The sequence below is a fragment of the Ceratotherium simum genome, chromosome 4 (assembly GCF_057802395.1).
Source record: "Ceratotherium simum simum isolate JZ-2026a chromosome 4, ASM5780239v1, whole genome shotgun sequence".
Classification (NCBI taxonomy): Eukaryota; Metazoa; Chordata; class Mammalia; order Perissodactyla; family Rhinocerotidae; genus Ceratotherium; species Ceratotherium simum.
In genome coordinates this window covers 36,920,991-36,945,967 of record NC_141903.1, presented here as the reverse complement: position 1 = coordinate 36,945,967, position 24,977 = coordinate 36,920,991, and the positions used below count along the sequence as shown (strand labels likewise).

Below are 24,977 nucleotides of genomic sequence, written 5' to 3'. Positions count from 1 at the left end.
GAAGATTGTTATTTTTGGAGGTGATTACAGGTTGAGTTTCTGTGTGGACAGTTAATCTGTTAAGCTAGTCTCTTCAGTGAAATGATACATGTAAAACTTTTGGCAGTGCAGCTGGCACAAAGTGAACACTCAATAAATACAGATGCCAACTTAAAATTGTCCCCTTGTAGTGGAAGGCCTCCTCCCTCATTCAGCTTTTTGCTTGTTCCTCAGAGAATCACATTTTGGAAGATGTGAACAAATGTGTCATTGCTCTCCAAGAGAAAGATGTGGATGGGCTGGACCGCACAGCTGGTGCAATCCGAGGCCGAGCAGCCCGAGTCATTCACGTAGTCACCTCAGAGATGGACAACTATGAGCCAGGAGTCTACACGGAGAAGGTGCTGGAAGCCACCAAGCTGCTCTCCAACACAGGTGTGGGAACTCCCTCCCTTATTTGTGCTACCCACACACAGATGGCGTGGCTGGGCCAGGCCATCCTGTTAGTCTAGGCCCTAGTCTAGGCCTTCCTAACCTATTGTAGGTTAGGAAAGTGGAGATCAGAACTCAGCTCAGGTCTTAAGGGTTCTAGGTGTTATATCAGACTTGTGAGAAGTTGGTCAGCCAAGTTAAAGTCTCGCAAACCCTTTCCTTCATATGTGCCCCACGATTAGTGATGGGAATAATTCTGAACACTCTATTTAAGATGAAATTCTTAGTTAAGTCTCATGTTAATGAATAAATACCAAATTAAGGAGGGTCCCATTTTTAAGCAAGGCCTCAAGTTAATCTCACTTCAAGTTCTTAACCATCCAAATCGTATATTGCAGAATCTGGTCAGAGACAAGATTATTCGAATCTTTATAAAATATGCCATTTAATTTATTTCACCCATAAATAATTCTCACTTGGGTAGAAGCAGAGGCTCTTCATCATATACCTCGCCTCTTTCTGTCTGAGTGAGGGATTTAGGGAGGGCTGGCAGAATGATGATGTCTGCTGGGCCACCAGGATCTGCCATGCCTCTTTTCTCCACAGTCATGCCACGTTTTACTGAGCAAGTAGAAGCGGCTGTGGAAGCCCTCAGCTCGGACCCTGCCCAGCCCATGGATGAGAACGAGTTTATCGATGCCTCCCGGCTGGTATATGATGGCATCCGGGACATCAGGAAAGCAGTGTTGATGATAAGGGTGAGTAACTGCATTTCAGACGTTTTAACAGCTTCTTTCTTATCATTTGCTAAACTTGAGCAGTGCTTCATTCTGGAACTCAGCAGATGCAGTGGCAGTATATTAAAACCATGAATCTAAAAGCTGTTAGAATGAGATATATTTAATTACGTTGTCTAAAATGACTTTTAGTTGCAAGTTAGAGCCCAAACTTGGGCTGAGAACAGGAGCTAGTATGAGTTGGCCTTAATGATTTAATTTAGGGCAAACAGTCACCACAAATATGAGGCTTCTGTTTGAGTTGAAGGGAAACTACAGAAAAATAAAGGCTCTTCAGTTAATTGCAGAGAAGGGAATATTTCCTTAATGTAAGTTGAAGTTATTCTTCATATAGAACACCCTTCTCCTCGAAAGGGCGGCAGGCAGCCAGGATGCTAGAACCCCAGTGTGTTCAGAGTGTGGATGAGGGACTGGCAGGCCCTGGTGATACTCCTTGGCTCATGGCCAAGCTTTGAGTCCCTCTCACCATAGCTGAATGGAAGTGCCACCTGGTCTGGGCCCATTTGACCCATCTTCTCTGAGAGAGCAGCAGTTCTCACTGGCTGAGAGGAAGTCCAGGGCCCGCTCTGGGTTGGCATAAACTGGGTTTTGCCACTCTGAGTTGGGTTTAGAGAAACTACCAATCCTTCTGTAATGCATCCCCGGGGTGCTGGGCCTGCGTCTCACAGCTGTCTTTTCCTATGGAGGGCCTGTGCATAACCCTCCCCACGGCCACCTGGCCATCCCCCACACCTGGGCCAGGTGCTGCCTGCTGCATAGAGGGATGCTTTGCTATGCTATCCATCTAGTTGGATCAGGGGAGTTCACTTACACCTTCACGGTTTGCTAGTGAAACCTCCTGAGGTAGACAGGGATTCTGTCCCACTTTTTACCCCCTCAGCCTGACAGCCTGCAGAACCTAGCCAGTCAGCTGGAAGCAGAGCCCATTTCTAAGGCAGCTGCATCAGGCTGGACCAGTTTTGTATGTAGTGTAGAAACATTTGGGCAAGTGCACTCCTCTTTGGAGTGAGGAGGAAAGAACTATTCAGGAATTGCCTAGTTGCCTGCTGGCTGTTCTTGCAGTCCCCAGGTCACCTTGATGTGTTGGAGGCTGGAGGCAGGGAGCTGGTTGAGCCTTTTTCTTTCTTTTTCTTTCCGAGGAAGATTGGCCCTGAGATAACATCTGTTGCCAGTCTTCCCTTTTTTTTCTTTTTTCTCCCTAAAGCCTCAGTAGATAGTTGTATGTCATAGTTGTCCTTCTAGTTGCTCTATGTGGGACGCCGCCTCAGCATGGCTTGATGAGTGGTGCGTAGGTCCGTGCCCAGGATCCGAAGCGGCAAACCCCAGGCCGCTGAAGCGGAGTGCGTGAACTTAACCACTACACCACTGGGCCTGCCCCAAGCCTTTTGCTTTCTTCATCCCTGCTGCTGTGCTAAAGAAGAACCCATGTTTGGTGGAGGCTTGGCCTGGTTGAATGTAAGGTTAAACCCAGTGGCCATATCTCAGTGGTGTGAAGGGATCGCAGGGTCACATATACTGGTGGTAATGAACGCAACCCTCTTTCTCCAGAGTTCTTTCCATGCTGACAGACACCTAGAAATAGAATAAAAGAAACCTTAATGATAAAGAGGAGTTGTTGGGTGTCTGAGAGTAATGTCCGTGGGGATTTAAGTGGGCCAAAAGTGCATACACTCAAGGAGATGCTTGCAAATTCAAGTCCCATTGTGGGGAGGCAGGTAGGGTTGGGGGAAACCACATCCGGGGAGTAGCCTGGAGGCCCTGGAGCAAGGGCAAAGTAGAGGTCTGCGAGACAGCCATGGTTTAGCTTCTCACTTATTGTCATGCTCTCACACTATTCTTGTTTTAATTCAAGGATCATCCTTCCAACGCCTGGGCCACTCAGTTTGATGTCTTGTTCTCCCCTCACGTCAACCTCCCTTCCATGGTCATACCCTAGTCCTTGTCATTACCAGCATCTACATCATCCCAGTGTTAACTGTCCCTGTGTGTTGGGTCACTCCTTCTAGTACTGTGACTCCCAACAATCCTTTGAGTCCACCAGGGTCTTCAATCAGTTGGTCCTCCCCACTTGTCATCCTCACTCAGCCCCTCAGGTCCTTGCCTCACTTCTTTTCTAGCTTTGAGTCTGTGGTTCAGCAATATAATCTCTTTTGCCCCCTTTTACTTCCTATTTATATTTGCCTTGTAGATACAATCCTAGTGAAATCCCACCTTCTCCTGCTGAGCATGGTCTAGAAAAGCACAGCCACCCTGACTGGGGTCACTGACCCCGTGACCATCAGTGAGCCCTTGCTGCCGTGCAGTGTCGCCCACGCGGCCCTGGAGTCTAGGAACGTTTCATACCTTCCTGCTTGCCTCAGCCTCCCACACCATCTTCCCTATCTGGCCTAGCGCCTATTTCACTGAGGATATTGAGGCAGTTGGGACATCTGCCCCTGCTGCATCTGTGCCTTCCTCCTCTCATTGTGGACATCCCAGTGCCCCTGGGTAAGGCCGTCCCCTGCACTGGATCCCATTCCTTCTTCCAGCACCTTTCTCCAAGCATACAAACATGCAATTATTTCTTCCATCTTAAGAAAAAGAAAATCTCTTGGTCCCCCTTCCTTCTCAGTCTCCTTTCCTGGTTTTTCCTCATCTTTTCAGCCTCTTACCATGGGTATGCCCTGTAGCAGAGTTCTTGACCTCTCCTCATTCTGTTGATTTGTAAAGACTTGAGAAAACCATCAAGAGGTTGACTCTCCTAAGTTCCACCCTCACCTAGCCACCTTGCCTACTCCCTCTCACTACCTCATTGTCTAATGGGCACCTCAAGCTTATTATGCCCAAAAGTTTAGCTCCTTACCCCAATCTGCTCCACTCTGTCTTCACTTGTCAGTTGATGGCAACTCTGTCTTTCACTTGCTCAGGTCCAAACCTCGGATTCACCCTTGATTCCTCTTTTTGTCCCCACATCTGATCTGTCAGCAAATCCTGTTGGATCTGCCTTCACAATAAATAGAGAATCTGAACACTCTTCCCACCCTGGTCTAGGCCACCAGCATCTCTCACCTGGATTCATGCAGTTGCCTCTCAGCTGGTCTCCCTATTCCCACCCCTAGATGCCTGCAGTCTCATTATCCACTGAGCAGCCAGAGTGATCCTTTTAAGCTTCAGTTAGTACATGTTATCTACTGCTCAACACTCTCCAAAGGCTGCCCCTGTCACTCAGTCCTTACACTAGCCCACAAGGCCTTCTAGGACCTGAGCCTGTCACCTCTCTGACCTCATCCTCTACTGCTCTCCCTTTTGCTCCCAAGGCTCCAGCTGACCCTGGGACATGAGGGTAGTGAGCTGAGTCCCTCTACCATGGCCTCCTTGATATTCATCCAATTTCACAGGCAACCTCCTGCCTTGGGGACTTTGTTCTGGTGACTTCCTCCTGCTAGAACATTCCTCCCTCAGGTAACTCGCATGTTCCCACCTTCACTGCCTTCAGGTCTCTTCTCAGATGTCACCTTCTCATGAGACCTTTCCTGACCACCCATATAAAATTACAATCCCCCTTCACTGCTTTATTTATTTATAGCTCTCATTGCTTTCTGATATGTCATATAATTCACTTTATTTTGTTTGTTGTCATTTCTTCCATTAGAATACAGGCTTGCCTCATTTTATAAATGCCCTTAGCTTTATTGCCCTTTGCAGGTATACTGTGTTTCTACAAATTGAAAGTTTGTTGCAACCCTGCACAGAGCAAGTCTATCAGCGCCATTTTTCTAGCAGCATCTGTTCACTTTGTGTCTTTGTGTCACATTTTGGTAATTCTCGTAATATTTCAAACTTTTTCATTATTATTATATTTATTATGGTGATCTGTGAGCAGTGATCTTTGATGTTAGTATTGTAATTGTTTTGAGGCGCTGTGAATTGCACCCATATACAACAGTGAACTTAATTGATAAATGTGTGTGTTCTGACTGCTCCACCAACCAGCCGTCTCCCTTCCCCCATCTCTCTCCTTCTCCTCGGGACTTCCTATTCCCTGAGACATAAGCATATTGAAATTAGGCCAATTAACAACTCTATAGTGGCCTCTAAGTGTTCAAGTGAAAGGAAAAGTTGCACGTCTCTCACTTGAAATCAGAAGCTAGAAATGCTTAGTGAGAAAGGCATGTCAAAAGCTGAGATAGGCCAAAAGCTAGGTCTCTTGTCCCAAAGTTAGCCAAGTTGTGAATGCAAAGGAAAAGTTCTTAGAGGAAATTAAAAGTGCTACTCCAGTGAACACGCAAATGATAAGAAAGCAAAACAGCCTTATTGCTGATATGGAGAAACTTTTAGTGGTCTGGATAGAAGATCAAACCAGCCACAACATTCTCTTAAGCCAAAGCCTAATCCAGAGCAAGGCCCTAACTCTCTTCAATTCTCTGAAGGCTGAGAGAGGTGAGGAAGCTGCAGAATAAAAGTTTGAAGCTAGCAAAGGTTGGTTTATGAGTTTAAGGAAAGAAGCCATCTCCATAACATAAAAGTGCAAGGTGAAGCAGCAAGTGCTTATGTAGAAGCTGCAGCAAGTTATCCAGAAGATCGAGCTAAGATAATTAAACAAGATGGCTACACTAAACACCTGATTTTCAATGTAGATGAAATAGCCTTATATTGGAAAAAGATCCATCTAGGACTTTCATAGCTAGAGAGGAGAAGTCAATGCCTGACTTCAAAGATTCAAAGAGCAGGCTGACTCTCTTGTTAGGGGCTAATGCAGCTGGTGACTTTAAGGTCAAGCCAGTGCTCATTTACCATTCTGAAAATCCTAGAGCCCTTAAGAATTATGCTAAATCTGTGAAACAACAGAGCCTGGATGACAGCACATCTGTTTACCACATGGTTTACTGAATATTTTAAGCCTACTGTTGAGACCTACTAATCAGAAAAAAAGATTCTTTTGAATATTACTGCTCATTGACAAATGCACCTGGTCACCCAAGTGTTCTGATGGAGATGTATACGAGATTAGTGTTGTTTTCATGTCTTCTAACACAACATCCATTCTGCAGCCCATGGATGAAGGAGTGATTTTGACTTTCAAGTCTTATTATGTAAGAAATACATTTTGTAAAGTTATAGCTGCCAAAGATAATGATTCCTCTGATGGATCAGGGCAAAGCAAATTGAAAAACTTCTGGAAAGGATTCACCATCCTAGACGTCATTAAGAACATTCGTGATTCATGGGAAGAGGTCAAAATATCAACATTAGCAGGAGTTTGGAAGTTTATTCCAACCCTCATGGGTGACTTTGAGGGGTTCAAGACTTCAGTGGAGGAAATAACTGCAGATGTAGTAGAAATAGCAAGAGGCCTAGAATTAGAAGTGGAGCCTGAAGATGTGACTGAATTGCTGCAATCTCAGGATAAAACTTTAACAGATGAATTGCTAGTTATGGATGATCAAAGAAAGTGGTTTCTTGAGATGGAATCTACTCCTGGTGAAGATACTGTGAAGATTTTTGAAATGACAACAAAGGATTTAGAATATTACATCAACCTAGTTGATAAAGCAGCTACAGAGTTTGAGAGGATTGACTCCAACTTTGAAAGAAGTTCTACTGTGGGTAATATGCTATCAAACAGCATCGCATGCTACAGAGAAATCATTTGTGAAAGGAAGAATCAATCGATGTGACAAACTTCCTTGTTTCTTATTTTAAGAAATTGCCACAGCCAATCCAGCTGTTAGCAGCCACCACCCTCATCAGTCAGCAGCCATCATCATCGAAGCAAGACCCTCCAACAGCGAAAAGATTATGACTCACTGAAGGCTCAGGTGATGGTTAGCATTTTTTAGCAATGAAGTATTTTTTAATTAAGGTATTTACATTTTTTTAGACATAATGCTATTGCACACTTAATAGACTACAGTATAGTGTAAACATAACTTTTATATGCACTGGGAAACCAAAAAATTTGTGTGACTCGCTTTATTGAGATATTCGCTTTATCGAGATATTCGCTTTATTGTGATGGTCTGGAACCAAACCTGTGACATCTCTGAGGTATGCCTATGTGTGTAGGAGCAGGAATTTTTGTGTTAGTCATTTTGTACCTCCAGGGCCCAGAACAGTGTTTGGCACATGCATACTCAATGAAGGAATGAACAAATGAATGAATAGAAGGTATTTGGTTTTTTGGCAAGAACAGTTCTTGGGTCTGTGATGGACTTTCCAGGGCATTGCAGAAGTGGAGATCTTGTTAGGAGGCACTCCTTTGAGAATGCTCCTCCACAGCCTTAGCACTCACCAAAACTCGAAAGGTATCTGTGACCCCAGCATTAAAATGGCCAATGGTGGCATAGTGTTTTGGGCTGCCAAGTCAGTGAGACTCCAGGATCTTGCATTGACGTGCTCTCTGAGGCTCACTAATGCCTCGTGTGACCTCCGCTGTCCTCACCTCATATCATTGAGGGACAGGCCCAGACATTGCACATGTACAAACCTAAGATCCTCTTGGTGGTTTCAGATGCTTTCTCACACGTCCTCTCACTTGAGCCTCACAGCAAGCCCTTGGGCTGGGCTTGGATTAGGTCCTGGTGCAGATGAGGGACTCGCCTCACTGCCCTCCTGTCACAGGCTGGTCAGCTGGGACAAGAGCCAACCCCAGCTGTTCTGCCTGCTGCCCCATTACTGATAACTTCCATAAGATGACATTATGTTTCTAGTCAGCAGCTAATCATGAGAGGCTGGAGGTTGTGCAAAGTAAGAATTTTATTTCATAGTTAAAGCAAAGAGCTAGGACCAGTAATCAATCCCTTTGGTATTTTCTCAGACCTTACCTGCCATATTCTCTCTTTTCCTTTGATAAAAGTAAAAAAAAAATAATACATAAAAATACATTGCCTATTTTTACTCCTCAAAGCACCCTAAAAGAAGGCCCAGTAAATGCATTTAATTTTCTTTTTGTCATAAACTGGGAAAGTTATAAGGATCTGCTTAATGTTGTATAAAACACCTCTATTTTTAATAGAGTGTCTTTTTTACACAGGACAAGTCTCACCTTTGTCTTAAGATGCAGGTGTTAGAGAAGTAAATCAAGAAGTGAAAAGCTCCTTTCAAACAAAGAAAGTCTTGACTCCTTGGTAGAAGTTGAACCCCTAACCCCCATAAAGGAACCCCTAGGCCCCTTGGGACATGCTAGTGTGGTGCCTTTGCCTGCTGTTTGCTGGACGGGCCAACCCCACGTGTGCATCAGTGAGGCAGGGTCTCAGACGAATAATGAGTGATTTTAAGTTTATTACCCACAACTGTTTGGAACACTGCACATGAAAATCCAGAATTCTGGGTATCGTACATGGGCCCAGGGGCTGTGGGTCCAGAGGCTTGGGACAGCTGGAGGCCCAGGGTTGTATCTGACTCATGATCTCTGTCTTTGTGGCAGACCCCTGAGGAGTTGGATGACTCCGACTTCGAGACAGAAGACTTTGATGTCAGAAGTAGGACAAGTGTCCAGACAGAAGATGATCAGCTGATAGCTGGCCAAAGTGCCCGGGTAAGGAACAAATTTAATTTGTTCTGTAGATCTTCCCTGTTCCTCTTAGGTCTTGGCTTTTCTTTTCTAGGAAAACACTCTCAGTATTGAGAACACCATTTTTCTTCTTCTTTTCTCTGGCAGTAGGACTGAAGTTAACCCAAGTTTTGGCACCTGCTAGTCAACTGTAGGTTCTTCAGAAATGTCTCCTTAGCTGGGAGCACGGCAGGAACATGGGCTTTCTCAGCTGTGCCCTGGGGCTGTGGTTTATGACAGAGCCCTGCGTCAGGAAAGCCTAGGATCTAGTCAATGAAATGTTTGTTAAAAGGATTGTGAAATTCAAAAAAGATTGCTCTCTTTGCCCATCTCAATGATACCATGGGTATGAACTATTTAATTATTCATGGGTTAAAAAAAATAACAGTGGTACATTCAAGAAAATCAGTCAGAGCCATTGCATTCATTTGAGTCATTAAACCTTCAATCAATAGCATTTATGTTTTTGGGAGGATGCCAAGAAATATTTCTAAGGAGTCTTTTTTCACTCCTTAAAAGTCATTTTGAACAGCAAGTGCATCCTGCTTTAGGCCTCACTCAGTCATGAGCATTTTGGGAAGTTTAGTGGGAGGAGTCTGAGGCCTGGAGTCTCTGGGGTTTGAGGTGGGCAGTAGGCCTCCAGGTGCTGCTTTGATAAGGTTTAAATGACATCTCAAGTAGCTAAAATGTATATACCTTAGCAGGTTCTCTTCTCCTTTCCCTCTTTAAAATTTACATTCTAAAACCATGTCCACTTCACCTTGAAAAGTTGGAGATGTAATGCAGCCACAGGAAAGGTCCATTCACGGCCCTCCAGGGAAAGGGCTCATGCACTGGCCCCTTCTGTCATCTCCTCTTCCCACAGCAGGCGGCAGAGCACGAAACGTGTAAAGAATTAAGTTAAGCAGGTTCTGTCCCTATGCAGGTGTGCTCACAAAGCTTCCACATTACCCTTCTATCCCTCACACTCTGTTTTCCTTCACACTGAAACTTACCCTCGAAAGTGGGTCAGGAATTCAGGCTGCCGTAAACTTCTGCACGAAATGAGCAGAAATTGCCCTTCAGACAAAATGAAACCTATTAAAGCGTTATCCTACCTATGTTATAGACTGCTTGGTAGAAATATTCTTGGCTAATGCCCTGTGAAAACTTCATATTCTCTTTATGTAAGAGCTTTCTGTGCTTCTGATTTTAGGCGATCATGGCTCAGCTTCCCCAGGAGCAAAAAGCAAAGATTGCGGAACAGGTGGCCAGCTTCCAGGAAGAAAAGAGCAAGCTGGACGCTGAAGTGTCCAAATGGGATGACAGTGGTAACGACATCATCGTGCTGGCCAAGCAGATGTGCATGATTATGATGGAGATGACTGACTTTACCCGGTGAGCAGTGCCCAGCCCTTACCAGCTACATAGAGGGCAGCTTTCCTCCCCACAGGTCACCTCAGACAGGCAGGACGGTGCCGCTTTGTAGACATCTTCTCTGTTCTGCTCATCTCCAGCTATGAAGGGCTTCATATACAATGATCTTGTTCTCTTTTTTCAGAGGTAAAGGACCACTCAAAAATACATCAGATGTGATCAGTGCCGCCAAGAAAATTGCTGAGGCAGGATCCAGGATGGATAAGCTTGGCCGTACCATCGCAGACCATGTAAGTGACAGAATTGCTTCATCCTCGGCCTCAGGCAGCCCAGCCTGGTCCATTCTAAGGTGGCAGTAATGATTTTACATGGGACACAGCACTCTTCTCATCTCCAAAATTGTTCTTAACTCACCAAACTGTTTGATTAATACCAGCATAGATTTTTAAGGATTTCTGAATTCTTGTTTCTTCTTTGACAAGTCTTAGGAGGTAGGCCCGGTTTGCATTAGGGCACATCTCTGGAGCAGGTGTGTATGTCCTGAAATCTTGCCTTGGTTGACAGTTAAAACCAGCCTCTACTGTTGACTGTTGTGTATTTATTACCTCTCAGTTCTCTTCAGAACTTCAGCTCTGGGCACGAGCTGCTTCTGCAAACCCTAACACACTGAAACCAGGTGTCTAAGAGCCTCTTCTTGTGGATTTATTTCATATAAGGATCAGGAGCCTGTTTGGCTACTGCTTTTGAAGGCTCATGTGCCCAGTCGGGGAAAGACGTCTGTGTCCTCAGCACTTCATGTTCTTGACTACCCAGCCTTCATCCCTTTTATTGCTCATATTGATATATCAAAACATGTGGTTCCTGCCTCCTGGCAAGTTTACCATACATTTCCTCCGATGCTCCAAGACTTATTATCAGAGACACTGTTTTTCTCTGCAGTTACAAACCCTTCCCACCCCTTTCCCTGAAGTATCCAGGCTGCAGGCTAAGTGACAGCGCTTTCTCATTGCTCAAGCCAAAGACTTCAGAAGTCATCCCTGACTCCCCTCTCTTTCATGTAATCCAGTACTAAGCCCTGGTGCTTCTGCTGGCCTCATGGATCTTGACACCATCCAGTCTTTTCCTCTTTGCAACCACCAGCTCAGTCCACACCTCCTCGGCCCCATGCCTGGACTAGTGTGGCCTCTCCTCACTGACTTCCCGCTCCTCCCTCCATTCTCTACACAGCTGCCAACTCAGTCTTCTTATATGATCATCTTAAAATGCAAATCAGATACGGCTCTGCCCTGCTTCAGTGGCTTCTTAAAATTCAAAATCTCCAGCGTGGTCTCAGACCTCATTTTATACAACCCTCTCACTGCGCCCCAGCCTCACAGGAAGGAAGTGTTTGCTGTAAACACTTGAGAGGTGCTCCATGTTTCCGTCTTTGGGTAAAGCCTCCTAAGCCAGCCCCGATCCAGGAGCCTCCCCTGACCCTGAGCTTTGGCAGCAGAACAGGAATTGCGCTCCCCCGGGCTTCCCTGTCCCTGGTCAAGACCTCACAGTCCCCACGTGCTCTCTCGCTTTGGTTTAACTCGCTTGTCCTCCATCTTTGCCTGAAGTGAACATCTCCTTTCATCAGGCCTTTACAGTGTGCATCATAATTAAGCAGATAAAGTGCTTCTGAGCAGAAGAGCTATTTGGATGGTTATTACCCAGCTCACAGCAGTCTGACTTTTCTCTAGAACCAGGCTCTTACTTGGCTGAGGCTTTTTCTCACCTTGAGGGGCACGGTCCCAAGCAGAGAGTAGCCTAGGTCTGTGACCACCCCAGATAGTTGGATAACTCCTCTCTTGCCCTTTGCCCCAGCAAGGAGAGAAGAAGCCTGTTGGTGGCACACTGAGCCTTTCAGAAATAGCCCTGGGTGTAGGGTGTGTTTGGACCGTGCCCTGAGTGCATGGTGCTATGCCTGCTCTCCCGTCAGTGCCCAGACTCGGCCTGCAAGCAGGACCTGCTGGCCTACCTCCAGCGCATCGCCCTCTACTGCCACCAGCTCAACATCTGCAGCAAAGTCAAGGCTGAGGTGCAGAACCTTGGTGGGGAGCTCGTCGTCTCTGGGGTAAGTTTCATCTGTGAAAAGTAGTGGTTGGTGGAAATGTGCTGGCTTTTGTCCAAAATGAAAGTAGCCTCTTGTCCACATACACTCGTTACCTGCCCTGAACTGGGAAAGTGGGCTGTGGAAAAACCTGAAGTTTCTTCTCAGTCCTTGGAGGTCAAGGGCTGCATATTGGCCGCTGCCTGCTTCCTGTTCCTGTAAGGAGGACATGCAGTTCTGTTTAGCAGGGCATGGTTTGTGACAGCTTGGAGCCATTACAGGGCTGGCCTTTTCCCTTTTGCTGGCCACTCACTGGGAAAATGTTTTTATCTTCCTTGCTTTTCTTCCCCCAGAGAGGAATTGAGCCTGTTCACAAATTGCAAAGATGACACAGATAGGCTTTCTCAAACCTCCTCCACCCCTCAAAGTGCCCGAGTAGTCTCTCTGTCTGTTTACCATGTCACAGTTCTGGACCCCTCGTCACCTTGGGCAGGGGAAAGAGGACGTCTCGCTCTGTGTGCTGGGCTCCACTGATTCCTTGTGGCTTCTGCTAATCCCACAGAATTTCCTTTCAAAGAACTACTTTGTATGTTGGATATACTAATACCACTTGCCCACCTGCTACAACATAAATGCCCCCCTCTGGGGAGCAGTTATCCCTCTTCTCTAAATAAGAGAAGAGACCCCCTGGGGCATGACTGAAAGCAGTGGGGTTTCTGTCTCCTCCTCCTCGTGGCTGTTCACAGTGCTTGTGGTTGTAACTCTGCAATCACTCAGGAAAATGCAGATCCTCCCGCAGCTTGTTTGAGTGAATAAAAACTTGCTGAAGGGTAGAGGCAGGCAAGGGGATGGTGCCTTATGTTTTTGTTACTACTCCTTTTTCTTCTTCAAAAGATCTGAAAAACATAGGCACTTTCAGGGTATTCGGATAAGAGTAGGCAGCCACTGGGAGAGCTAAACAGGAAGTGGGCTGCTGCTCAGCCCTGTCCTGGAGGGGGAGGAGTGGGGACTCCTCCCTCAGGCACTGACAGCCCCCCAGTGCACATGGGGCTGGAGGTCAGGCCTGTGCTCCTCACTGCCCCTGTCTGTGCCTCATAGGTAGACAGCGCCATGTCCCTGATCCAGGCTGCCAAGAACTTGATGAACGCCGTGGTGCAGACAGTGAAGGCGTCCTACGTTGCCTCCACCAAATACCAAAAGTCTCAGGGTATGGCTTCCCTCAACCTCCCGGCTGTGTCATGGAAGATGAAGGCACCTGAGAAAAAGCCCTTGGTGAAGAGAGAGAAACAGGATGAGACACAGACCAAGATTAAACGGGCATCTCAGAAGAAGCACGTGAACCCTGTTCAGGCCCTCAGCGAGTTCAAAGCCATGGACAGTATCTAAGGCTGCCCTAGCCAGCTGCCCCCACCCCTTGGGGCTCCTAAAGATCAGTTACTTTTCTTCACTCAAATGTATTTGCTAAATAGAACACTGATGTTAGATTCCACAGGGAAATAGGCAAATGTTAAACCTGGCCAGGTGGTGAATTTTGCAAGGACATATTTGTGTTTAAGTTGGTCAAAAATACTTTTAGAATTCAGGAGCATATTTCTAGCTATATTTTTTTAAATAAGCTTAAAGAAAAAAATTCCATAACCAAAGAGACTCTCACATTAACTTGTTAGTAACACTCTTGACCAAGTTTTGAGGCCTGTTCTCTTAGTGGTGGCGTTAGGGTTTGAGAGAAGGAGATCTGACTCATCCTTGGTTCAGGGAGGGGGCTTCCACTAGCCCTGAGTTCCAGCGGTTTGGCTGGTATTATATGACCAAGGACCACCCAGAGTAAGCAACCTGGGTGTTTTAGAAAGCCATCCCTGGAAAAGGAATGTTCCCAGAAAGGTCTTGAGAGGGACAAACCACACAAAACTCAGTAAAACATAATGTATCGTGAAAAAACTGATTACTCTCTATATGACATGCAATGAGAATTTTAATGCATGGTTATAATTACTAATGTACTTTGCTGCAGGACATTAATAAAGTTGCTTTTTTCAGGCTAGAATGTTGTGATGCTGTAATCAGAACATGCTTTTTTTCCCTTTCTTGGGCTTCAAATGCAAATTCATCATTGGGCTCACTTCTAATAATTGCAATGTTTCCTGCCTTGGGCTTGCAACAGAAGCCTGACAAAATAGTGTTTGCTTAGGCAATAATTTCAACTTTACCTTATTTGTGATTACTATAGCGATTACTCTAGCTACAAGGTATAATTTTACTGTCTTATTTAAATTTTATGAATTTGAATGTTTTTTACACTAACTTTTCCCAATAGAGTCCACTATAAAACCAAGTCTGAGAGGCCAAAGTCATTTTCTTTGCCTTGCAGTAGAGTTGAGTTTTACGTTAAACGTCACCTGGATTTGCCCATAGCATCTGCAGTGCTCTGTCCTTCTTCCCCTGGGACAGTGTTGCCCAGTGAGGAGACTATGCCTGTACCTCTAGGCCAAGGGCTGCACGGCCTTGTAGCTTCCGTGTCAGCCCACCAGGGAGGGCCATGCCAACCTTGGGAAGTCACGTGTCCATGCTTCAAGATGCAGGTCAAAACCTTGGAGGCATCTTTGATGTCTCCATGGATATCACCCATCTCTCTTCTGAATTATTCCTATCAGCTTAAACCATACTATGATAATAGCTACCTTAAAAATAAAACCCCTCCTTAGTTTAACCCCATGTCCCTTCCCAGCAAACATCCCCACCTTAAGCAAAACTCCCTAAAGAGATTTGTGTAGTCCCTGTCTCCTCTTCCTCACTTCCATTCTTTCTGCCATTCCAGTCAGCTCTTGTTCCCACCACTTGACACCTTCCTCCCGGTTAAGGGGGGCCGTCCTCCACACCATCACATAGACTGCCTCTGTCTCCTTCATACCAACTTTACCACTAGTGGCCCAGGTGAACACACCCTCCCCCTAGAAAGCTCCTCACTTGACTTCTGGAACACCTCACTCTGTTTTTCCATCATTCTTACTGGGTGCTCCTTCTCCTCCTTTTCCTAGTTGTTCAAAGTTGTGCTATCCCAGGGCTCAGTACCTGGGCCTCTTCTCTTCTCTGGCTCTACTCATTCTTCTGGTCTTAGCCAGACGTCTGGCTTTAAATATTGTCCAAATACCAACTTCTCCCGGGATTCAACTTTTGTTATGACTGCCTGCCTTCTAAACTTTCCACTTGGATGTCTTAATAAACATCTCAAACTGGACCTGTCCAAATTCTTTGAAACGTATGCCAGGTCCAACTACTTCTCACCACTTCTGTTTACTATCACCTGGTCTAAGTCCTCATCATTGTATTAGTTATCTATTACTGTGTAACAAATTGCCCCAAAACTTAACAGCTCAAACAACAAACATTTATTACCTCACAGTTCCTCAAGGTCAAGAATCCAGGAGCAGCTTAGTGGGAGGGTCTGACTCGAGGTCTCTCATGAGGCTGCAGTCTCTGAAGGCTTGATGGGCTGGAGGATCTGCTTCCAGGCTCCTTCACAAAATGGCTGTTGGCAGAAGACCTTGGTTCCATGCCACATGGGCATGGAGCAGCTCACAACAGGGTAGCTGACTTCCTCCGGAGTGAGTGATCCAAGAGAACAGCAACCAGATGGAAGCCACAGTGTTTTAAAACCTGATCTTGAAAGTGCTATACCATCACTTCCACTGTATTCTACTGGACACAGACTACCCCTGCTACACTGTGGGAGGGAACAACACAAGAGGGTAAATGCCAGAAGGTGGACTGCCACAGTCATCTATACCTAGACTATTGCATTAACCGCCCTCCCCGCCCATTAGGCTTCCCTGAACATCCTGTTCCCTCACACCACTCCCCATGGCAGTCACAATAATACCTATAAGACAAGTCAGATAGTGTCATTCTCTTAGCTCAAACCTTCCAGTGGCTTCCATCTCCCAGTAAAAGCCAAAGGAGTGCACTGTCTTGAATGCACTTTGCCCAGATAACCTATGCTTTCTTAGGATCGCCTTTAGGTGTCTCATCAAAAGTGCCCTTATCAGAAGGACCTTCTCTGATCAATCCTTACCTTGCCCTCTCTTTCTTCATAGCCTTACATATCCATTTGGGCAGGAATCTTTATTCTGTTCATCACTGACTCGCCAAGACCCAGGACACTGAGTGAATGGCTACGCTGGGTGTCTCCAGTGGGGCTGGGCACAGAAGGCGCTGGCCTCCCTTTACTCGGCCCCCATCCCATGCTAACTCTTAGGATCCATGCTGACTCTTGGGATAGTCTCATGGCTTTTTTTTGCCATCAGTTTGTCACACTCCAAAATTGTCTTCCAGTCCTGATCCATGTCTGTCCCCAGCTGCTTCACCTGATCTGCTGGATGTCCTACAGCCCTGTAGCCCAGCAGTCCCCAGTTCCCATCCAGTCTAGCTCCTCTTAACCCATCCACTTCTCTCCAGCAGAGGCCAAGACCCCAACCCTCATCTGGAATGCTGCAGTTTCCTAAATCCGCCTCCTACCTCGGCCCCCAGTATCCATTCTCTATTTTCCACCTAGTAGCAAAGGAATCTTCTGAAAATACCACCTAGAGTCAAGCCTCTGCATAAAGCCCTTTGTCTGGGGCTGCCTACTGCCCACCTATGCTGGCGGCCCTGTGCATGGTCTCTAGTGTCTGGTACTGTGACCCTGCCCGCTGCACCCACACTGCCTCCTGGAGGCGGTTCCTGGGACACCGCCATGCTGTCCTGGTGAGTCCATCACTTGCATGTCTGGGTCATCACCTTTGCCATATCGTCATCCCAACCTAAATACCATTATTTACTTAAAAAGACTAACTTGTTTAACTTCGTCTCCTCCTAAGCAATATCTGTGAAATCATGTTCGATGTGCTAGTTACATTTCTTCTAACATACATTAAAATAACATTTTAATAAATGTTTATTCATGTATCACCTAGAATCATCCCTTGTACCACAGTGGGAAACACTGTCCCACAGCTCTCCCTTGCTTCCCCAGGCTTGGCCCTCTCAGCCAGGCACGTGGTATTACACAGGACTGACCCGTGTTCCTTCGGGGAACAGACAGCATTGGTCTTATTCACCCCATTGTCCAGCAAAGGGCCTGTCACTTGCTTGAGAAATAGTGCTTGAACCATTTGAACCATTCATTGATTTAAACCAATCATCTATCAAAAGATAACAGAAGGCAAAAAAGCAGACAACTAAGGAGGCACCAGAGGCCCTGCCCAGAAATACTGAAATCCTCTGCTGTGCTCCTTAGAGATCATGACCTAAAGACGCTCAGGCCTGGGCTGAGCATGAGGGAGACTTGCCCCACCCTGTCCTTGGGGGTATTCGCTCCTGCCCCTTTGCCACCCACTAAGAGAATTGTCTCCTCTTGGTATCCTGAGGCTTCATGCTTCTCAGCCAGGGCAGACATGACCCTCAGTGTCCCCTCCTTCAGTGACCCCTCCCTCTGGTGAGGCCTAGCCAGCTCCCTCCCTGGCGGCACCTCCCCAGCCCTGCACTCTGGGCTTAGCTGCCCCTCACAGCTGCTCTGGCCACTAACTGCACACAAGGACTGCAGAGCCCAGCTCTCCTTTCCTTGCTGGCAGCAGCTGCCCTCCTCCCTGCCCTGCTAACCACCCTGCAGCACCTCCCATGGCCCCTGGGCACATACTTCAAAGGCTCCACCTTACCTCTGCAGCCTTAATCCTCACAGCCTCCATTCTCTCCATCCAGGCCAGGGTCACCTCCCCATTGAAGGAAGAGAGGAGAAGCTGCCATGTGCTAGGCATGCCCAGAGCCCACGTCAGGCCTTTACCCACATACCCCCATCTCATCTTTATAATCTGTGAGGTGTCAGTGCCATTACTGCCTCTCAAACTTTACAGCTGAGGGAACTGAGAGAGGTGAAACCCCTCACCCAAGTCGCACAGCTGGCAAGCAGCCCAGCCCCGCCTTGCAGCTTCAAGAGCGTCCCTCAGAGGGCAGGCAGAGTAGGAGCCTACTCAGCCTTACTCCCAGGAGACTGACTGGAGAAGAGATAGTCAGCTGGGAACTCCCTCATGCTCCCACCCACCGTATCTGCCCCATCCCTGCACCTGGGCCTCAGGAATCTGCCTGTCAGGATGTAGCAACTCTCCAGGCCTTTGGCTTAGGCCACCCCTTGGCTAGTCACTGGATCTGGCCTACTCAAGGATTTTGCCTCCACAATTCTCCCCTCTATTTCCTGCCTCACCAAGTTTTCCTTCCTCCTGGATCTTTCCCATCAGCATACAAAACGTGTTCTGATAGATCCCATAGTTAAAAAAAAGACGATACAAAAAGCTTCCCCTGAATCCATGTCTCCCCTCCCCTTACACAGAACTCCTCGGATGAGTGTACAGACCCGGTGTCTCCACTTCCCTCACTTCTCCCCAGCTCATACCATTCTGTCCAGATCTCCTCTTACTAGCATGTGATGCTGGTGGCCACCCCTTCCCTCCTTGTCACACCTTCTCTACATTTTCACATTCCGCACCCGTCACTGATCCCTGCTCCTCATCTTTACCAGCTCATGCTCCTCTTGACCTCTAATGTTGAGGTGGTCCAGGCCTCGGCCTTGGTCCTCTTCTCCCTGTCTCCGGTGATTCCTAAGTGGTGGTATGCTGGTAAATGCTTAACAACCAGCTTTCCAGGGCAGGCTTGGGAGGGGATGCATATATATATACGTACATTTGTTTGTTACACATTTTACTCCTATAAAGGAATTAAAGCGCACAATGCACAAATAAAAAAATATGCACTACTCTTTACTGTAAATTCCATATAGCCAACTGATTCTCACAGAAGACTTTCATTGATTTTTGCTGAAATCTTGCATCTATAGCCAACCTATGGTTGCACCTGCCAAACGGGTTCTGACATGAATGGTGGTTGATAGTTTGTTTACCTTAAGTAAGATGAAAGTGAAACAAAAACGTATGTTGGAATTTCACTGGTTTGTCAGTGAGTGACTTCTTTGATGAATCAGATAATAGTTGTCAAATATTGTAAGACAATTTCCTCAATTTTTTGTGCTATCTATAGATGACACACTTTTACGTTTAATTGGCATATTAACATTTTCTTCATCACTTTCGTAAGTCTAGACAATCACAAAACAATAAATTAAGCCTTGATTTGTAGCATTTCCCAGTTTCCATGGTATAACTATTCCTACCACATCAGACTTCCAGCCACCAACGTGATGTCCTGAAGGTGGAGTTGGGAAGAGAAGCACAGGAGTGCACCGTTAGTGTTTCCACCACTGAGATAATGAGAAACACAAGTAATCTCAAGAGCATAAATGACAGTCGAGTGTAATTAGGAAAGGATGAGTTTTGAGTATTTGTTACCTTAAAAATTTTTAGTTTTAAATTTACATACAGCAAAATTCACTCTTTTTGGTGTACAATTTTATGAGTTTTGACAAATGCATAGAGTTGTGTAACTACCACCACAATCAAGACACAGAACAGTTCCCTTGTGCTACTCCAGTGTAGTGGAAATATCCCTCTATCCTAAGTCCTGACAAAACTCTTTCCCTATAGTTTTGCCTTTTCCAGAAGAAGTATGTAGTCTTTTGAGTCTGGCTTCTTTCGATCAGCATAATGCATTTGAGATGCATGCCTGTTGCTGTGTGTATCAACAGTTCATCCCTTTCCATTGCGGAACAGCACTGCATTATGTGGAAGCACCATAGTTTGTCTATCCATTCCCCAGAAGAGGGACATTTGATGTTTCTAGTTTTTGGGTTTTTTACAAATAAAGTTGATATAAGCATTTGTGTACAAGTTTTTTTGTGAACACAGATTTCCGTTTATCATCTTGGGTAAATACCTAGGTGTAAGATTGGTATGTTGTATGGTAAGTGTATGTATGTTGAACTTTATAAGAAACTACCAAACTGTTGTCCATCATTTTGCTTTCCCACCACAATGTATAAGAGTTCCAGTTGCTCTCATAGCTCCTCCCCAGCACATAGTATTGTCAAGTTTTGGGTTTTTTAAAACCATTTTAATAGGTGTGTAATAATGTCTTATTGTACTTTTAATTTGAATTTCCCTAACAGCTAATGATGCTGAGCATCTTTTCACATGCTTATCTGTCATCTGTATATCTTCTTTGGTGAAATGTCTCTTCAAATCTTTTGCCTATTGGGCCGGCCCAGTGGCGCAAGCAGTTAAGTGCGCGCACTCCGCTGCGGCGGCCCGGGGTTCGCCGGTTCAAATCCCAGGCGTGCACCGACGTGCCGCTTGGCAAGCCATGCTGTGGCAGCATCCCATATCAAGTGGAGGAAGATGGGCACAGATGTTAGCCCAGGGCCAGTCTTCCTCAGCAAAAAAGAGGATTGGCAGATGTTAGCACAGGGCTGATCTCCTCACACACACACAAAAAAGGATAATTTTTGGTCCCAACTAACTCCATGGGACCAGCCATCCCTCATTCTGTCCCTTGCTGTGCATGCACAAAAAAAAAAAAAATCTTTTGCCTATTTATTTTTATTGGGTTGACTATTTTCTTAGTGATGACTTTTGAGAATTCTTTATATATTCTAGATTCAAGTCCTTTGTCAGATATGTGATTTGCAAATATTTTCTCCCTGTTTGTGGTTTGTCTTTTTATTTTCTTAATTTCTCTCACAGAACAAGTTTTTAATTTTGATGTGGTTCCATTTATCAATTTTTTACTTTACGAATTGTGTGTTTTGTGTTGACTCTAAGAACTCTTTGCCTAACTCAAGGTCACAAAGATGTCTTTCCTGTTTTCTTCTAAAAGTTTTATAATTTTTCATTTAGGTCTATGATTGGAGTTAAATTTGTTGTAAGCTGACAGGTATAGGTCAAGGTTTATTTTTTAAAATGTGGCTGTCCAGTTGTTGCAGCATTTATTGAAAAGACGATCCTTTCTCCACTGAAATGCCTTTGCACCTTTGTCAAAAATCAATTAACTATATTTGTGTAGGTCTATTTCTGAACTTTCTCTTGTGATTCATTAATCTGTTTATTCTTTGACCAATGCCACACTGTCTTGATTACTACAGCTTTGTAGCAAGTCTTAAAATCGGTTGGTGTGAGTCCTCCAACTTTGTTCTCTTTCAAGATGGTTTTAGCTATTCCAGTTCCTTTGCATTTCCATATACATTTTCAAGTCAGACTCTTGATATCTAAAAAATTCCTGATGGGATTGCATTGAATCTATAGGTCAATTTTGGGGGGACTGACATCTTAACAATATTTAGTCTTCCAATCCATAAACTCAACGTGTCTCTCCATTTATTTAGGTTTTTTCTTTCATCACTGTTTTGTAGTTTTCAGCATAAAAATCCTGCACAAATTTTGCCAGACTTACATATATTTCGTTTGTTTCAATGTTACTGTAAATGGTATTTTAAAAATTTCATTTCCAATTGTTCAATGCTAGTATACAGAAATACAATTGATTTTTGAACACTGACCTTATATCACATGACCTTGCTAAACTCATTGCTAGTTCTAGGAGACTTTTTGTACATTCCAGGGGATTTTCTACTTCAACAATCATGTCATCTGTGAATAGAGAGTTTTATTTCTTCTTTTGAATCTGTATGCCTTTTATTTCATTTTCTTGCCTTATTGCACCACCCAGAACTTCTGGTACAACATTGATAAGGAGAGGTGAGAGTGGGTATTCTTGACTTGTTCCCAATCTTAGGGGAAAAAAGTCAGTCTTTGACCATTAAGTTTGATGTTTGTCGTAGGTTTTATAATTTTATTTATTTTTTTCCCCCAAAGCCCCAGTAGATAGTTGTATGTCACAGCTGCACATCCTTCTAGTTGCTGTATGTGGGATGCGGCCTCAGCACGGCCGGAGAAGCGGTGCGTCGGTGTGCGCCCAGGATCTGAACCCGGGCCACCAGCAGCAGTGTGCGCACTTAACCACTAAGCCATGGGGCCGGCCCTTCAGTAGGCTTTAAAGTGGTTTCTCTTCATCAGGTTAAGGAAGTTCCCTTCTATTCCATATTGCTGAGAGTTTTTATTATAAATGGATATTGAATTTTGTCAAATGTTTCTGCATTTCTGAATCTATTGAGATGATCATGTGGCTTTTTCTTCTTTAGTCTGTTAATATGCTGAATTGAGTTGAACTAGCCTTGCATCCTCAGGATAAACCCCATTTGGTGGTGATGTAGTATCCTTTTATATATTGCTACATTTGATTTGCTAATATTCTGTTGAGGAGTCTTTTTTGTGTGTGTGTGTGAGGAAGATCAACCCTGTGCTAACATCTGCCAATCCTCCTCTTTTTTTGCTGAGGAAGACTGGCCCTGGGCTAAGATCCGTGCCCATCCTCCTCTACTTTATATGGGACGCCACCACAGCATGGCTTGTCAGTGCGCGCCCAGGATCCGAACCGGTGAACCCCGGGCTGCTGCAGCGGAGCGCACGCACTTAACCGCTTGCGCCACCAGGCCAGCCCCTGTTGAAAAGTTCTGCATTGAGGATTTTGCTAGAGACCTTAGAAAACTCTGAAGTCCTTACCACAGCCTCCAAGATCTCCCCTCCTCAATCCCCAGACCTCATCACTTATGAGGGATATTGGTCTGTAGAATTTTTTCTTTTAATATCTTTGTCTGGTATTGGTATCAGAGTAATGCTGCCTTATGAAATGAGTTTAGGAGTGTTTTCTTCTATTTTCAGGAAGAGATTGTATAGAATTGGTATCATTTGGTGGAATTTGCCAGTGAAACCATCTGGGTCTGGAGTTTTCTTGGTGGCAAGATTTTAAACTAAGAATTCAGTTTCTTTACTAGATAGATATAGTACTATACAGGTTATCTATTTATTCTTGAGTGAGTTTGGTAGTTTGTGTTTGTGGGAGGCAGAATAATGGTTCCCCAAGACATCTACATACTACTTCCTGAAACCAATGACTATGTTATGCTGTGTAGCAAAGAGAAATTAAGGTTACTGATGGAATGAAGGTTGCTAATTGGCTGCTTTTAAAATAGGGAGAATATCCTGGATTATCCAGGTGGGTTCAATGTAATTACAAGGGGCCTTAAAGTGGAAAAGGGAGGTAGAAGAGTAAGTTAGGGGCCGGCCCTGTGGCTTAGCAGTTGGGTGCGCACTCCGCTACTGGCTGCCCGGGTTCGGATCCCGGGCACGCACCAACGCACCGCTTCTCCTGCCATGCTGAGGCCGCGTCCCACATACAGCAACTAGAAGGATGTGCAACTATGACATACAACTCTCTACTGGGGCTTTGGGGAAAAAAAAAGGAGGAAGATTGGCAATAGATGTTAGCTCAGAGCCGGTCTTCCTCAGCAAAAAGAGGAGGATTAGCACGGATCTTAGCTCAGGGCTGATCTTCCTCACAAAAAAAAAAAAAAGAGTAAGTTAGAGTGATGTAATATGAGAACTTGACTTGCTTTTGTTAGCTCTGAAGATGGAGAAAGGGTCCACAAGTCAAGGAATGCAGGCAGCCTCTGAGTGCGGGAAAAGGCAAGTAAGTGGATCCTACTCAGCGCCTATAGGGAGGAATGCAGCCCTGTTGATGACTTTGATTTTTGCCCTGTGAGAACTCTATCAGATTTCTGACCCACAGAACTGAAAGATAATATATTTGGGTTGTTTTACGGCACTAAGATCGTGGTAATTTTATTAATTTTCTCTAGTTTTTCTGTCTTCAATTTTATGGATTTCTGCTCTTTATTATTTCCTTTTCTTCTGCTTTCTTTGGGTTTAATTTGCTCTTCTTTTGCTAGATTGTAAAAATTACCTTTGCTTTTTTAATATATTATTTAACTGTAAGTTTATATAATTTTATTTTTAATAACGGCTATGTTTAACAACCAGCTCACAATGTTTGTTACCCACATGGCTCACACGCTGCTGTGAGCTGGCTCCAGCACACACTGCCTCCAAGTTTTTCTCTTCACAGGTGGCCTCTTCCTTAGGCTCCAGACTATCTCCACTGCGTACTCAACATCCCCCTTGATGGCCGGTTGATATCTCAATATAAACATGTCCAAAAACAATGTCCATCACAAAGTCTCCATCTTTTTCCCTACTCTTCTCTCTTCCCACTTTTGTAAACAGCACCTTCACACATCCATTTGTTCAAGCCCCCACGTGAGGCTTCCTCCCTGACTCTTCTTTCTTCACATGCCACGTGCAGGCAGTCAGCACGTCCTCTCAGCTCTACCCTTAAAACGTATCTGGAGTCTGAGCACCTCACACCGCCTTCTCTATCATCACTCTGGTTCAAACTGCATCAGCTCTCACCTGGATTCTGCGATAGACCCACACTGGGCTCCTGCTTCCGCCCTTGCCCCTGTGTTATCTGTTCTCACCACAGCAACAAGAGTGATCCTGTTAAGATGTCAGTCACATCAGTCTCTCCTCCACTCACAACTCTCCAGTGGCTCCCATCGCCAAGATAAGACTCCAGTCCCTACCACAGATGCCAAGATCTGCCCTCCCCTTGTTGCTTACTCTTCACCCTTCCACTGACTCTTGCTTTTCTTCCAACACTCCAGCCATGCTCCTGCCTGAGGACCTTTGCCTCTGCTCTTCCCTTGGTCTACAAAGCACTTCTTCAGATCCCCACAGGGCTCACTGCCTCACTTCCTTGTGCCCACACTGCACCTCCTCAGGGAGGTCTTCCCTGACAGTCTTTATCCCCTTATCGTGCTTTATTTTTCTTCATAGCTCTTAGCACTCGCTGCCTGGCATCATATTATATGCTTATTTGTCATGGTCTACCCCTCCCCAGTGCTGTCTACTTATCACTTCATGCCCTGGAACAGTGC

At 45.3% G+C, this 24,977-nt stretch overlaps 1 protein-coding gene and 1 long non-coding RNA gene across 4 annotated transcripts in view; one reads left to right on the top strand and one right to left on the bottom strand.

Annotated features, from left to right (window-relative positions):
• CTNNA1 (catenin alpha 1) overlaps positions 1–14,213 on the top strand; it is a 322,514-nt gene extending 308,301 nt beyond the window's left edge. For all 3 annotated transcript variants that reach the window (XM_087429728.1, XM_004420127.3, XM_087429729.1), the window contains exons 12-18: positions 214–414; positions 1,018–1,169; positions 8,614–8,724; positions 9,935–10,116; positions 10,280–10,385; positions 12,059–12,193; positions 13,268–14,213. In XM_087429728.1, the coding sequence (XP_087285854.1) occupies positions 214–414; positions 1,018–1,169; positions 8,614–8,724; positions 9,935–10,116; positions 10,280–10,385; positions 12,059–12,193; positions 13,268–13,555 (1,175 nt within the window). In that variant the 3' untranslated portion in view covers positions 13,556–14,213. The remainder of the gene's footprint in view (positions 1–213; positions 415–1,017; positions 1,170–8,613; positions 8,725–9,934; positions 10,117–10,279; positions 10,386–12,058; positions 12,194–13,267) is intronic.
• On the bottom strand, positions 2,459–20,338 carry LOC147917257 (uncharacterized). The gene is made up of 2 exons (XR_015551957.1): positions 15,563–20,338; positions 2,459–2,780 (listed from the first exon to the last, which is right to left on the bottom strand). It is a non-coding gene; the product is annotated as an uncharacterized LOC147917257 (long non-coding RNA).
• Positions 20,339–24,977: the final 4,639 nt, after the last annotated feature.